This window comes from Camelus ferus, chromosome 20, assembly GCF_009834535.1.
Source record: "Camelus ferus isolate YT-003-E chromosome 20, BCGSAC_Cfer_1.0, whole genome shotgun sequence".
Lineage (NCBI taxonomy): Eukaryota > Metazoa > Chordata > Mammalia > Artiodactyla > Camelidae > Camelus > Camelus ferus.
The window spans coordinates 28894069-28910116 of NC_045715.1; the positions used below are offsets into that span (position 1 = coordinate 28894069).

Sequence of the window (16048 nt, forward strand, 5' to 3'; positions counted from 1 at the left end):
ACTGTCCCTGCCCTTCCTGAAATTTAAAGCTGGTAAATAATTGACCTTTCATCTTAATTGTCATGGCCAACTTAATTTTTTTAACAAGAGAAGAAAATAGTCAAATAGTGTGATCAAGTTTTTGAGTTGGTGGTGAAACTTTTGAGTTAAACGCAATTGAGTTGTCCAGTTTTTGTGGTACTACAGTAATTGCCATGTTTATAAATCATTGTTACTATATGTAACATTAGCCACAGGACGTTAAATTTTTATAGCTTGCTGTTTTTGTTCATTTCTGCCTGATTAACACAATTACAACTAAATTTTCCTTCAATAAATGACTCGTCAATTGTAATCAGAACGTCAGCATTAGAACGTGTAAGTAAGTTGACCATTTCTCCTATTCTTATGGGCTTGAGACTCTGGAGTGGCACTTTTATAATTACACAATTCTCATATAATACTGTAATAAATTATATTTAACATAAGTGATCATAAATGAAGTTTTTAAACTCTGACTGCTGGACTAGCATGAAATTTAATTGCTTTTCCAGAGTTGATTTTAATGAAAATATATTGTCATTACACTTATTGGTGCAATATGCCCCTTGTTATTACCACTATCGTTAGATTTCCTTAATAGAAACTTATTAAAATGACTTTAAGTCAATGCTTTTAATTCAGGGGTGTGACTTTAACATAGATTTGTTGTGGTGGTTTTTGTGAAAAAAAAAAAATCCAAAAATCCATCCCAGTTCAAGTCTAGGGAAAACGTAATAGAGTCTATCTTCCTAAAATGGCAGAGAGACTTGAGAAGATGGGATGAACAGGCAAGACCTGGGGATAGAACTGAGATGATCTGGGCATCTCTCATCACTTTGGGCATCCTTCATATTTAAGTACAAATTGGTCCAGCTCAGGTACCAGATGCAGACTGCAGAAAAAGTTGTGCTCAGCTTATACAATGTTTTTAAAATACTTGAATTTGTCTGCCAAGTCATCTAGTCCCCAACTCCCTAGTGACTTACTCCCAGCAGCCTTACTCATGGACTTTACCTGCTTGGCCCTAGTAAGCACTGGATGCCTGGGGAAGAGTGACATCATTAAAATAAACATGGAACTTGGGAAGGAGAGAAGAGAAAATGGAGATTTTAAAAATATATAGAATTTGAAGTGGGGAGGGTATAGCTCAGTGGCAGAGTGCATGCGTATCACGCACGAGGTCCTGGGTTCAATCCCCAGTGCCTCCGTCAAAAAATAAATAAGTAAACCTAATTACCTCCCCCCAGAAAATAAACTAAAAAATATATGTATATGGAATTTGAAAGGTTGAAAGGCAGGTGAGCCCAATAAGGGTGAAGGCCAGGGATGGACACAAGAACTGTGCACATCAGTTGAAGAAGAATACAAAGAAGCTAATGGCAACACTTTGAGCATCACTCATATTTCAATCCCAATGAAGGGAAAGAAGCCAACAGAAGAGAAAGTTTAGAAAGGTTATGGCCAGAAAAAAAGAACTTCAAGAATAAGAGTAAACTTCACCTAGAGTGAAGGGGGAAGAGTGGAGGAGGGGAGGGAGACAGTAGATTAGGCCCCGTAATACCATCAAAGATGAGTTTCAGCAGAGAAGTAAAGTTACAAAGATTTAGAGGGGGTAGATGTAGGTGTGGGTACATAGTTATTCTTTTAAGACAGCTGACAGCACAGGGAAGGAGCCGGAACACCCTCCATTATCCAATTGGAGGAACTCAGGATCTGATGTCTTAAAAGACCAGTGGAAAGGGCCTGAGAGCCACAGGAGGTAGGGAGGGACGGGCAGAAGTGGAAGAGGAAGCTCTGGGCAAGAAGAGCTATGCCTCTAGTAAGGAAGACCAGCAAGGCTGGAAATGTTTTCAAATATTGAGGGATGTTAGGGGGTGCTAACTGGATGGCCTATAACTTCTCAGGTGAAGTCTGCAGAGTTGTGAGCTGTAGTACAAAAGGGGCTGGGAGATTTGGCACAATTCAGGAAGGTAGGACAGGCTTGCTGAAGCAGCAAAGAAAGCTCAGCTGAGATTAGCAAGCATTAACTATGGTTCATACTGCTATAATTTTTGATTTTATTATTTATTAAAAACTGCAGGTTTGTAAGAAGTTCAAGGGATTTTTTTTAATTAATTAGGAAAGCTAACTTTCCTATAAAAATGATGAGTCCACAAATATGAATTGGAAGCCCATTAGTGCCACAAGCATGGTTTATCCTTAAGTGCACTTGTGTTGAACTATCAGTCTCTAGGGGAATAGCTTTGGATACTGGTCCAAGTTTCTAATGTAAAAATACGGTTGAGAATCTCACTATATGTTGTCTCTTTTTTATCATCAGGATTAATTCTCCTAAGCAACTAATCTTCCCCCACCCCCCTTCTTTGTGGCTGTTGCAAATTGTGAAACTGATTAGCATCCCTTTTCAAGTTAGCTAGTAGTTGAGGGGAAAAAAAATCTGGATTCACCTCCAGCTAAAGAATAGAGGTTGGCAGGTTACAATTTTTATTGGCCTCATTTCTGCCTCCAATTTCTGACTATCCTTGTTCCTCCTTGTAATTTTTTTTTTTAATGTTACACTTCACATATCTTAGAAGCCACTTTAAACTCCTTTCTGGAACAAAATAGAACATAAAAATATTAAACATATAAATACTTGAGGTAATTTAAGCACCTTTATACTTGTGGTAATAATTAAATAAAAAGCACATCTGAAGTTACAAGGCCACTAGACACAAAAAAGCTTTTTGAAAATCTTACAGTTTCCATTTAAGAATAATGGGTGGTAGTGCATAGAGGAGAAAGCCAAATTTTAACAGTAGAGAATTATAGCAAAATGAGTGGAAAAATTAAGATTCAGCCAGAAGTTTGCCTAAATTCTTTTTTGTATGATAGATACATATCATCATTATGCCTGAGAATCTAAGAAAAACAATTTGCCCTCTTTAATAATTTTGGGACCATTCTGTCCAATTCATCTAACACTATTCCAGTGCAGTATCTTGTAGCAGTTAGGAAGGTGGGCTCTGGAGCCAGAGTACCTGGTTTAAAGTCCCAGTCCACTTGAGCTGTGTGACCTTTGGGCAACTTAATTATCTGTTTCCTTACTTGAAAAATGGTGTTAACAGAACCTACCTCATAAGATTTTGAAGACATATTAAGTTTGTATGAGTAAGGTGCGTATAATGGTGTCTTTGACATTTTAAGTGCACAAAAAATTGGTAGCTTTACCATTGGTTAAGACTCATGAGCCTCCTGGGGTCCAGGCCAAAACTTTGGACCCAAATAAGTCGATGACTAGCTGGATGCCAGAAACACAAGCTAACATGTGGCTGAAGACCGGTGAGAAGTCTTTCCAGAGTCCTACTGAAGAAATACCTATGGAAGTCAAACCTGAAATTCAAAAAAGCTCTTAATGGCTAAAGATAGTTTGAACAGGTTTGATACCTTACTTCCAGATTAACTAGCTCCTACTAAAGCCCTTCTGATTTCGTTTATTAAACAAAGCCTACTTTCTCATGCAATTACTCTTATTTTTTTTGAAAAAAATTTTAATTGATGTATAGTCAGTTACAATGTGTTAATTTCTAGTGCACAGCATAATGTCCCAGTCATGCATTTACATACATATATTTGTTTTCATATCCTTTTTCATTAAAGCTTATTACAAGATATTGAATATAGTTCCCTGGGCTGCAATTACTTTTAACCACCACAAATCATTCAACATCAACACACAACACTCTTTTCCCCTTATGGCTTCAAACTATCATCGTCAAATAAAAGCTCCTAGACATTACCAAAATAGCAAAACTTCTTTCAAATGGTAGACCTGTCATAAGTTTAATGGAAATCAAAATTAGGGGCCTATCTCAAATCTTAAAATAAAAACAGTGTGACAACAAAAGCAAACTTTGGGGTCCCATTAGCTGGAGTCAGTCCCACATGGGGAGTATTTGGTAGGAGTCAAGAGTAACAAATGCTTAGTCCCACTGGACCCTTCGCTCTTCCTCAGGAAGAACACTCCAGTTGGGGGAGGCCACATCTCGGGCCAGCCAGTTGAAATCGTCAACGTCGTTCCAGTTATTTTTGCTCCTATCTAAACCCGAGCCCTCGAAGTCCTGGTCGATCCCCGGGTAGCTCCATGTGTAGGGGGCGAACTGGATCCCGGTGCAGTCCTCCACAATGGCCCTGCTCGTCACCTGCAGGAAGATGCGGGTGTCTCTTGTAGTGTGTACGCGGAGCTGCTGGCAGGCGACAGCCAGCACGCAGTCACTGCAGTCCTCCAGGAACACAGAGGTGGATACTGGGCCGCAGAGCAGAGTGCAGCCTCGGGCCTTGGTCAGCCGCAGGGTGTTCGGATTGCCATACAATTTGATCGTGCAGTTACTCAGCTGGGTCAAAAGGACGTCGCGCTGGTGCAGCTCCTCGGCTCTCTTCTCTAAGACTTGGTACTGCACGTTGGAGAAGCCGCAGATCCAGCTGGAGCCGAAGCCTCCCTCCTCCTTCAAGGGCGGCTGGGAGGCCAGGCTGCCTTCCGCTGCCGGGGCGCGGGGAGCCGAGTCTACTTTGGCGGCTGAAGCAGCGTCCTTCCTGCGGGTCTTGAAAGCGAAACGCTTCTTAGGCTGCATCTCCTCGCGCCGCTTGGCCAGGGCCTCCTGCAGTCGCGCAAGCACCTCCTGTCCCTGCCGCAGGTCGTAGGCGGCCAAGAACAAAACCGCGTCGTTGATAAGTTTCTGCAGCCCCTGCAGCCGAGCGGCCGCCTCCTCCAGCTGCTCGACGGACTCCCCGCCTTCCAGAAGCTCTTCCACGGCCGCTCGCTCCCGAGCAAACGCGGCGGCGAAAAAGTCGCTCTTCTCCTCCTCCACCTCCTGGTCTTGCCGCTTTTGCTTCCGCCTTTCCACCTCCTGCTGCCGCTCATGTTCTCGCCTCTGAAGCCGCTCGGGCACCAGGCTCAGGTCCCTCTGGGGCCCCAGTTCTCCGTTCCCCACAGCAGCAGCTGGGAGCCCAGCAGTCTCCATCTTGACTTCAAGCTTCTTTCCTCCAGTCTTCCTTCCTCTGGGCGCGCCCTCCTCAAGGCCTCACACCAACGCGACCTGTGATTGGCCGGACTCGCTGACGTCAGACCCTGGCCTTCTTTTCTTCGCCCATTGGTTCCTCCGCGTTGGAGGGGGCGGGGATATGGGGCGGGGCCGACTGACAAGTTGGGTGGGGAGACAAAGGTTCTGGTGGATGGGTGGGGTGGGAGGCAGGCGGGGGAAGCTTTTTTTCCTCTTAAAGGGGCAGGACTTATATCCGGGATTGTGGGGTGAGTTGCAGCAGCGGCAGCTGCACATGTGGGTTTGTTTATAAGAACAAGGTTAGAAACTCGCAGGCCTCCCCCTCCCCCCCGGCTCCTCCCTACTACCCCCTAACAGGCCGGAGATCTTCTACTGGTGGGGGGAATGTGAGCGTGTGGTGGGTGGGGGGGACAGGTAGTGGTGAGAAAGATGGAGGGGGGGGAATATTGCACCGCCTGGCCCGCGCCGGAGGAAGCGGCAGCTGGAACAGCTGGCTAGGGAGCCGCTTGCATGCCTCTGGTTTTTTCTTTTCCACCACCCCTTCCCCCATCCCATTCCAACCGCCCCCAAATCCTCATCCTACCCGTCCCCACCCCCCTGCCGCTGCAGTTTGGCGTGGCCGAGGGCTCCCGGATTCCCGCAGGCAGTTACGGGGGCGGGAGAAGGCAAGGGGCACCAGGATGGGAGAGACTAGGTCCCCCACTGCAATCAGGTTCAGGGGGCCCTGGGGGAGTCTAAAAACGGATTACTTTTTTTTTGGCCATTTGCTGCAGTCGGAGGGGTGTGGGGGGAGGGTGAGATTCCACACCCCCTTCCTCTTCCTCCCACGCCCTCCCCCACCCTTCGCCGTCACTGCCTTCGCAGCTGGGCGCCGCTGGCCGCTTGGGGGTGAGACCCCAGTCTCGGGCTCTGCGGGTCTTAGTGGAACCGTCGGTCTTTAGGAAAGCGATGGGGAAATGTTACATTATTTCTAGAAGTGGTGGGAGGGATTTGTCACCGGAAGTGAATGAGCCTAGCCTAAAGTCGGGACCAGCCAGAGGTGTGAGTGGGCAGCCCAGACGGCGCAGTCACTGGCAAAACCCAGGACAGTCGGCCGGGCGAGAACCGGGCGCGGCCAGCAGCCGGTGCGCGGCGACCTTGCGTGCTCGATGCGGTCGGGCGGAGCGCTGGGGCCTCTGACCCGACCGGCCCTTCCAGCCTTCGGTTTCACCCTTGTCTCCACACCCGTCCCCAGCCTCCATCGTTTTTTAAATCGGGGTATTTAATGGCCCAAGAAACTGTCACTTGACATTTCACTGATATACCTGCGTTTTGATGGAGAGAAAGATTGGAGGAAACGAGAGAATTAAGACTCATCTCCAATTTTTCACTCCCCACCTTCCTCCTTTGCTTCCCATTTAAAACCAAAACCAAAACCAAAACCAAACATGAATTCCCGTATTTCTCCGCTGCAAAGTCAGCACAGGTCACACTGGCAAATTCCACGCGGCGCTGGGGGGTATTGTGCGTTTGTGTGTGCGAATCTGCACCCGACGGAAACGGAGGTGCTGAAAAAACCAGTGCTTACGCTTGAATATATTCTGTGTTTTCTTTCGTTCACTTTGTTTCATGGTCAAGATAGACGGAGGCTTTTGGTTTCTTGTGAGGTATGATTTCTTCGAGGCTGGTGAATGCAATATATAACTGGTTATCTTGTCTGAGTCGTATCGGGTAATGCAGTGGCTGCTTTATTTTATGAAGGTTTTGAGGAGATTTATTTTTTGCTAGGGGAAAAACCTGACCTCCCTCCCTTAAATTTTTCATCAATTCAATCTGTCTCGCTCAAATTAATAAAGTTTGTAGCCAAATAAGGTTTAGTGGACTTGGAAGTTGCAGCTGGAATGAGGCAACATTTTTGTATTAGCCTTAGTGATCTGTGGGTAGGGGACAGTGTTGTCTGTATCAGAAGTGAAATGGAAGGTCGTTAAACACTTTCAGCTTCATTCCTGCCCAACAGGAGGTTTTGGCATAGAGTCCAGTAGACTTTGGAAGTTTCTGAATATTTTAAGTTGGCTAGTTCAAACTTTTATGAGAAAGAGGCAGTAAAGGACAAGAATGGACAGGTCACCCTGCTCACCCATTGTGTGGAAGGCACTTTCGAAAACTAATGTGAAGCTCCAGTAGGAATGGACAGGGGTCAGCAGTGTGGTCATCATGAAGCATTGGCTTGACAGTTCTTGACAGACCCCAACACGACTGCAAGCCAAGGAAGGTGGTCAAGACATGGGTTAAAAGCTATTTCTAAAGCTGTAGGAAGGCATTGCCAGGCTGTATTTGCAACTTCTATCTGCCATTTGAGGGCAGTCAATTCAGTGTGCATCCTTGAAATGGATCCCAGCTTCTCAGAGGAAAGTGCCTGCTCTGATGGAAGGAGAAGGGGTATGCATACAGCAGAAGTGTGCCAAAAGGCAGGCAGCCCATGTGTTCTGAATCCTGCTTTCAGAAATACTTTAAAGAGCTTGTGAACCGAAGGACTACTGTCTTATAGACATCTTGAAAAGTGAAAGAATTCTAAGGTGCTAGAGACTTTTAAAGATTATTTAACAAAAATTTTGATACTGTAATGATTCTATTTATTAGTTTGATTTACTTTTTGACTTCCTGAAAATTTCAAAGTGGAGAGAAGAGTGTTCCATGTACCCATCACCCAACATCAACAACTCCTAACCGGCAGTCTTGTTTCTTCTAAAACCCTGTCCACTTTCCCCCCATCTCACTCTGATTATTTGACAGCAAATCCCAAACCTTATATTTCATATTTTACAATCTATAAACATTTCAATATGTATCTTAAAAAGATTAGGACTTTCTTTTTAAAACATAACCACAATACCATTACCCCACTCCAAAAATGTGTGATTATTTCATTATCATCTGAGTTCCAGGCTGTATTCATATTTCACATTCAATTATTCCATAATTTCCTTTCTTTTTTTAATTTCTTTCTAAGTTATTTTATTTGAATAAGGATCCAAACATGTTCTGTACTGTGTGCCTGTGTCTCTTAGATTACTTTTAATCACTTCAGAATCCTCTACCCTCCCCAGTTGTTTGTCGAAAAAAACTGATTATTTCTTTAATCTAGATTTTTGCTGGTTGTATCTCCACACTATGTTTGTGATTTTAAATGCTTGTCATATTTATTTGATCTTTTAACATCATAAAGTGAACGTTTGTGTAGTGATGATATGCCACAGGAAATCAGTAACCAAGTAGTGTAAGCATGTTAAGCACAATTAAACAGTCTTTAGCTGTGCTTGGACAGCAAAGAATCAGGCTTTTTGTGTCCTGCAGAGTTTAGCAGGGACCCTGTGCAGGTAGGATGTGCCGGCCACACCTCCACAAATCAAACAGATCCAGGCCCTGTGTTCTAGTAGCTCGATGTCAGAAGGAGGTGTCTGTCACCTATTCATCTTTCAGCAAATATTGAACATGTAGTGAATGTAAAGGATTCTTTAAGAGTTCTACATGTCAAATATGAAATACTAGGCAGATTTGCCTACCTGGGTCACTGACTTTTCTGACACAAAGACAGTGAAAGATGCCAGCCATGATGGCATGTGTTGTGCTTGAAAAGGCTCCAGGTTGGTCTGGGGACCAGCATGGGAGCAGCCCTTTCCTTCCACCTCTGCCCCTGGCTTTCTTTTCCCCCTCCACACCCTTCACTTGCTGAGGCTTTTTCCATCATGATACATCTGATGCCTAGTCCAGGGGCTGGTGCTGATTATTTCTGTAACGTCAGTTTATTAAGCACCGTGCCCAGCACTGAGCCAGGAAGGCTCTCCAGCTGCCAGGGTGCAAAAAGATTGGCAGAGTCCCTTTCCTCCTTGAGGAGGCCTCATCTGGGCAAATAATTACACAAACATGTAAAATTGTAACAGTGACAATTGACAACTGTTAGGAAGGGCAGAGGGACAGGGAGTGCCCTTAGTGGGAGGTTCAACCTTGTTGGGAGGTAGTGAAGGCTCCCGCAGGGGTTGAGCCCAGGCTGGAAGAATGAGCAGGAGTGAACAAGGAGGGGTGAGGGTACACTGAAAAGTGTCTTCTAGATGTGTGGGTTCATGGAGTCCCTGGTGACTTCATGGAGAGCTGTGTCTGAGGAGCGCTGTGGGCAGGAGGCAGACGTCAGGGGTGAGACGGAGAGGTGAGAGCCCTGGATGGGGCTGATGCCGAACCCAGGTAACTGGAGAAGTTTGACAGTGAAGGAAGAAAGGATGAATAAATGGGGGGAGGGTGTGGTGGCCGGGGAAGTTTTTTTTACAGAGAAAGAAGACAGAAGGTCCATAATATTATGGTCCTGGAATGGCTAGAGGGGATGGGAACCAAAACACAGGTGGGAGGGTTTGCAGTAGATGGAGAGAAGGACACGTTCTCTATGGTGGTGATGTTGTCTTAACTTCTTATTATGAAAGTTTTCTAACATACACAAACCTTTTGACCTCAACTTATAGTAACAGAAGCACTGTAATTTAAACAGAAGCTTTAAGAAACAGAAAATTCTCTTATGCTGTACAGTGATGCTATTTTCTGTTCTTTTTTATTGCATTTCAAAATGCTGGTCAAGACCCCCTAAATTAAGCTTTCAGTAATCGCGCTCCAGCTTTGCATGGTGGCTGGCGTCCAAAGGGGCAAAAGTAAATGCCACCAGGCCTCTTAAGTCTTGGGCCAGAATTGGTACAGTCTCACTTCTAGTGCATTTGTTTGGTGAAAGCAAATCACAAGGGCCTCCCAGATTCAAGGACTCCACCTCTCAGTGGGTGAAGCACAGGCTCAGAGGATGGAAGGAACTGTGGGCAGCCCTCTTTGCTGATAACCCACCATGCTGTAGATAAATGGTTTTGCTAACTCTTCTATGTGATTTACCACGTGCCCTTTTGTGCCTGGCAGTGGCTGAGAATCTCCACGTATTACCTCATTCAGCCTTCACAACATCCCTGTGCTGTTTGCACGCACTACTTGTCATCCCCATTGAACAGAGGAAGAACGGAAGAGGTGAAGGTGACTTCCTCAGGACCGAGAGCTAGTGAGTGGTGGAGCTGAGATCTGAATGGAGGCAGTCAGGTTCCTGAGTCCAACCTGTCTGATCATGATACTGCATCTGATCACCCTTGCGAACCACATCTGGAGTCTTCCAAGCAGGAAATCAGAGTCATCCACAGAGACTCGTTCACCCTCACTGGTCCACCCAGGCTACAAATACTGTTAATTCATTCTCTCTGTCTCTCCCTCCCTCCCTCTCCCTCTCTCTCTGTCTCGGCTGGCTCTCTCTCTTCAGGCCTTAACCCCCTTCCTCATCTCCTCCTTGGGCTCTTGCTCTAGACCCCCATCTGGCCCCCTCCCCCTGTGCTTCCCTGAGCTCCCCAGTCCTCCATGCCTCAGACACTTATTGCCCTAAAATTCAAGCTGACTGTGTCACTTTACCTAAAAGTTCTGCCAGCTCCCTATCATCTGTTACTGTTCATAGTCTTTGGTGTGGATGCCAGGCCCTTCACCACCTGTGCCTAGCGAGCCTCACCATCGCCTTCACTCCAGCCACCCCATACTCTGCTGTTACATCCACACTCATGCTCACTCACTTCCGTGTATTTGTGCTGCAATCATTAAATCAGCACTGACTCTGCTGGGCGCTTCGCTAGGAGATGGAGGTACTATCCTGACGAACACACCCACAGGGCTCCCTCAGAGCTTACAGGCTCAGTGCAGATGCAGACCACTACAAGGTGGTGTGATGTGTACTGTAATGGGAGAAATCTTGGGTGCTGAGCACACACAGGATCACCTAACCCAGAATAGGAGAATCAGGGGAGGGAGCATCTTTCAGGAAATCTAAGCTGGATCTTAAAGAACGAGTGAAATCTAACCAGGTGAAGGGAGAAAGCAGAGTCACTCATTCATTCATTTCTTTCTACTAATATTCACGGAGCACCAACTGTGTTCCAACCACTGTTCTAGATGTTGGAAATAGTGCAGTGAACAAAACAGACCAAAAGTCCCTGGCCTCAAGCCAAGAGAGCTCCAGTGCCTCTAGCCACAGAGACAGGGTGCACGTGGCAAGCCCGTTAGATGTGTTAGAGCAACGTCCTCAGGTGGGGACTGCGCGTTAGTGTCACGTGGGGAGCTTTGCGGCCTCCTGACTGCCCAGGGCCTTGCCTCAAGTAATTCAGTCAGAATGCCAGGGAGTGGGCACGACACTGGTGTTTTTTAAACTCCCCAGGTGGTTGTACTGGGCAACCAGGGTTGGCAGCCACTGCATTAGACGAACTGACGATCAGAGAAGAAGTTAGGGAGGTGAGCAGAGGCCAGACCACTGAGGGTCTTGTAAGTCCTGTTGGGAACTTTTGTCGTAATTGTGAAGGCACTGGGAGCTAGTGCAGGATTTAAGCAGGATAATGACAGCATCAGATGACTCCCACCCACCTACTCCTTTTTTTCCCCCTTTAACAAATGCTCAATCTAGATGCTCTGTGCAGAATGGATTCACGTGGAGCAGAAGTGAACTGATGTCAGTTTGGAGGCTGTTGCAGAAGCCAAGGACAAATGATGGTGCTGGGCTGTGGGGATGGCAGTGAGGAGAGAGAGGAAGGGGCCACGGCTGAGAGATGTAGAAGGAGACTAGACAGGACTCCGTGATTCACCGGAAGTAAGGGATACAGGAGGGCAAATAGTTGTGGAAGGTTCCAGCTCGGGGAGCTGGGTCTGTAGTGAGCTTGGTGCAAGATGAGCAGGTTTGGAGAGAGCTGGTGGGCCCATGTGGGACCTGCTGCTTACTCCCTTGTTCTGCTGCCCGCAATCCTGTGTTTTTTCTTATCCACATGACAGGGCACTTGTCTCAAATAAGACCTGTTTTACACATCTCTTCCTCCAGGAAGCCTATCTGGATTCTTCCATCCATTGGCTCTGGGTGAGTGTTTATCAGCTTGTGAAGTCGGTATCCTGACTGTATATGTGCAGCCATCTAGTCTGCAGTTTGGGCTTCTCTAACCGGGGATGTGTTTTATTCCACACCGTATGCCTAGCATAGCACCTGGTATACGTTAATAAAGGCTTGTTCAGTAGATTAATGGATGAAGAGTTGGGCTGGAAGCAAGACCTCTCCTAGAAGTGAGTCCGGGGGCTTACCATCCTCATTTCTAGGTAAGGGATGGAAGGAGTCCAGGCGCAGGAGGAGGATATTTGTTGAGCTGATCAGGAGAGAGGCCAAGTTAACAAGGTGCATCAGCTGCTGGCTCCAAGATAAATATTGTATGAATTTCCAGCGTGCAACATAGTAATTCACAGTTTTTAAAGGTTGTACTCCATTTATAGTTATTATAAAATATGGGCTATATTCCCTGTGCTGTGTAATATATCCCTATAGCTTATTTATTTTATACATAGTAGTTCGTGCCTCTTAATCCCCTATCCCTGTCTTGGCCCTCCCCTCTTACCTCTTCCCACTGGTAACCACTAGTTTGTTCTCTGTATCTGTTATTCTGTTTCTGTTTTGCTATATTCACTAGTTTGTTTTATTTTTTAGATTCCACATTTAAGTGATATCATACAGTATTTGTCTTTCTCTGTCTGACTTATTTTACTAAGCATAAAACCCACCGAGTTCATCCATGTTGCAAATGGCAAAATTTCATTCTTTTTAATGGCTGGGTAGTATTCAATTGCTTGCACATGTGTGTGTGCGTGTGCATGTGTGTGTGCATTACATCTTCTTTATCCATTCATCTGTTGATTAACACTTAGGTTGCTTCCATATCTTGGCTATGGTAAAAATGCTGCTATGAACATCATTTGAGTGCATGTATCTTTTCAAATTAATATTTTGCTTTTTCCAGATCTATACCCAGGAGTGGGATTGCTGGGTCATTCTATGGGAGTTCTATTTTTAGTTTTTGAGGCACCTCCATACTGTTTTCCAGTGACTGCACCAATTTACATTCTTACTGACAGTGTGAATTGTCTTTTGAACGTAGTTTCAAATTCCTTTCTTGTCAAAAGGCACATAAATCTCTTAAAGCCTTTCTGTGTCTGTTCTTTCTGTCTGTTCTTTCTCTGATGCCTCCTCCTGGCAGCACAGTATGGTGGTGGCAATAAGTAGACAGATCTGAGTTTAAATTCTGATTACTAGCTGTGTGATGTTTGGCATGATACTTAACCTCTCTGAGCTCAGTTTCCTCCAACTGAAAAGTGGGGATAAAGAAAAAGATTTATTTCCCTTGGGATGCTTGTGATGTTAAATAAAGTAACATGTGGGAAAGAACCGTGTATTGGGCCAGACCTGAAGGAGACCCTCAACTTTTGTGCCTTTCTGCTTCCAGCCCTGGGACCTTTGTCCCTGTGCTCTGCCCAGCCCTCGGGGTAAGAGGTGGAACCACAATTTGCTGGGTGTGCTATGACTTTCTCAGAAAGGACCTTTTACTGATTCCCCTAGGAACAGGTCTCTGGCTTTCTGCAATTCTGGGGGATATTTGGGCAGAATTTACATGTAAATAGTGCTGCAAAGGAAAACCAAACATTATTAGAAAGTCAGAGCTGCGTGAGCCCTGAGGGATTCTTAAATTCCAGGACAAAAACTGGCTTATAGTAAAAGGAAAGAATAAGGATATGTAATGATTTTTTTAAAATGACTATTCATTCTGTTTAAAGAATTGTATTGTGAGTTCATATTCTTTTTCCTTGTTTCTTCCTTTTTTTTTTTTTTTTTTTTTGAAGTTTCTTTTGTGAAAGCCTTTTCGAGATGGTCAGTTTTGAGAAATGCTGATCCGATCTTACCTCACTTTACAGGTGAGGAATGTAGAACAGAGGCATGCTGTGTAACGTTCATAGAATGCATAGTATTTTCACAGACTTTAAGCTCTTACTTGACTGTGGCTACACGAGGGCTGTGGTGAGTCTACTATTTTTCGCCCCCCATCGCCCCTGCATAGGGCATCATGCCTGGCAGCGAAGGCTCACAATAATTATCTGTCGGAGGAATAAATGAAATACTCAGCTCAGGCACTCTAGAATCCTAGTTTGTAATGATATTTATTCTTATCCATGGAGCCAGGAAGCAACTTGAGGAACCGGCTGTCCTGTGTTGCTCTGAAGAGCAGGTGAGTGAGCCCCCAGGGCACACAGAGTTCAGGCATAGGCAGGAAAAGATAATCCAAGAACCTGGCACTTCCCTCCTATTATCTCATTTAATCTTCGTGGTAACCTTGCCAGGAGGGTAATAATTTGAAGGCATAACAATTTTAAGATTCTTTAAAAGATACAGCCTATTTTGATTCCCAAACAGATGCGAATTTTTAATACAGATAGGGGGATATACCTTTGCAACCTCAGGGTTTTTCTTCTTCAGTGTAAGGGGAATAGTGACCCACAAGGTTTTGAGATAGTTTAAAGGCTTTTGTAGAAATGCTCATTTATTGAGATCAGATGCTTTTCAAGTGTCCTGGCAATTGAAAGTTAAAGAAGAAGCAAAACATTTATTCCTCTTCAACTCTTCTGCCTTGAAGTTTAAAGGTTTTCTTCCTTAGATAGGATTTCATTATTTTCTACAAGACACCACTATTCTGTGAAATATTACAAATGACTATTTTCAAACCGCAGGTTTCCACCCGATAAGGTTATGAAGTCCACTTAGTGGATCGAGGTCTACATTTTGTTTTTAATGACAAAAGGAATAAAATAGAATAGAAAATCTCAGATGCACTGTATTGCATGAACAAATTTATATTATATGTATATATTTTACATATACATATACACGACTTGCAGGATAAAATGTATTTCTTTTTATAGGTTATGGTCACAGAAGTTTGGGAAAAATGGTTTGGTGAATGACGCTTGCACGTACGGTGCTCAGACGTGCTTGGTGATGTGGATAAAGGGACTCTTTTGTGTCCTTGAGATACAATAGCGATGGGAAATACGGCCGTCAGGCCAGTTCCTGGGACTGTCTTGTCAAATGGGAACCAGTTTGTGCTGCAGCTGCTTTCTCCTCCTTCTGTTTATAAAGATAATGGAAGTTTGCTTACAGAAAGTGAAAGATGCCACTTTGGACGAGGGCACAGTGGCACATAAAGTTCAGGAATGTGAGTGTGTGGTGGGAGGTACAGTGTAAGGCCCGTGCAGCTCTGACCCATGTGAGGTCTGCTCTCTGGGAGGGACCCAGTGATCCAGGACATGTCGAAATTTGCAGGGGCACAAAAAAAGCACATCTTTTTTTCCCCTTTTTTCTTTTCCTTTTTTTTACATTTAATCATTTAATGGATAGACATTTATGATGTTTCCAATGACTTTACTATTACAAGCAAGGCTGTAATGGATAACCCTGAACATATTTCCTGTGAAACATGTGTAGGTGTTTGCTAGACTAGACAACAAGAAATAGATTTGCTCACCTGAGAAGTAATATGCCCAGTGTAAAATTTAATAGACTGTGGCGAATTGGCATTCCCCCACAAGCTATTCTGACTTATACTTCCTCACATGGTATATCAGAATATTGGTTTTTCTCACTTTAACCAACACATTTCAGTTTTTGCCAATTTATCAGGATAACACTGGTATTTCTTCATATATATATATTTAATTGAAGTACAGTAAGTTTACAGTGTTGTGTTGATTTCTGGTGTACAGCACAGTGATTCAGTTGTACATATATATATATTCCTTTTCACAATCTTTTTCATTATAGACTGTACAAATCCCAGCACATCTTAGGAGACCTGTAGACAGGGACAGTGATTTAGCTTGTGAGGGAGCCGCGCCCCTGGCCACCATCAGCATTTCAACATAGCATGCTGTTTTCTCTACTCTTTGTCTTAAGAGCTTAACTCTCTTAAAGTAATAAAAAGTTTGTCCGAAGAATGAGTGGAACTTGGGATGGGAAGATTTACCAAGAAAGATAGGCTCTTCACAAAGGTGTGATTCCCCAGAAGGCCAAAGCCGCTGACGGTGTCCCCGCGTTC

General features: G+C 44.6%; 2 protein-coding genes and 1 non-coding gene across 5 annotated transcripts in view; 2 read left to right on the plus strand and 1 right to left on the minus strand.

The window, feature by feature from the left end:
* The first annotated feature begins 1157 nt into the window (after positions 1-1157).
* TRNAD-AUC lies at positions 1158-1229 on the plus strand. Its single transcript has one exon. It is a non-coding gene; the product is annotated as a tRNA-Asp (tRNA).
* A 2490-nt stretch (positions 1230-3719) lies between these two features.
* TBCC (tubulin folding cofactor C) lies at positions 3720-5228 on the minus strand. The gene has a single exon (XM_006190653.3). The coding sequence runs from the start codon at positions 5019-5021 to the stop codon at positions 3984-3986; it is 1038 nt and encodes a 345-aa protein (XP_006190715.1). The 5' UTR covers positions 5022-5228; the 3' UTR covers positions 3720-3983.
* A 64-nt stretch (positions 5229-5292) lies between these two features.
* Positions 5293-16048, plus strand: part of BICRAL (BRD4 interacting chromatin remodeling complex associated protein like) — an 84538-nt gene continuing 73782 nt past the window's right edge. Inside the window, exon 1 of one of the 3 annotated variants that reach the window (XM_032463094.1) lies at positions 5293-5308. The gene's annotated coding sequence lies outside the window, so the exon portion shown is untranslated. Of the gene's footprint in view, positions 5309-9427; positions 12001-13821; positions 13875-16048 lie in introns of those variants that run through there. The other 2 variants (XM_032463093.1, XM_032463092.1) reach the window with 2 other exon arrangements.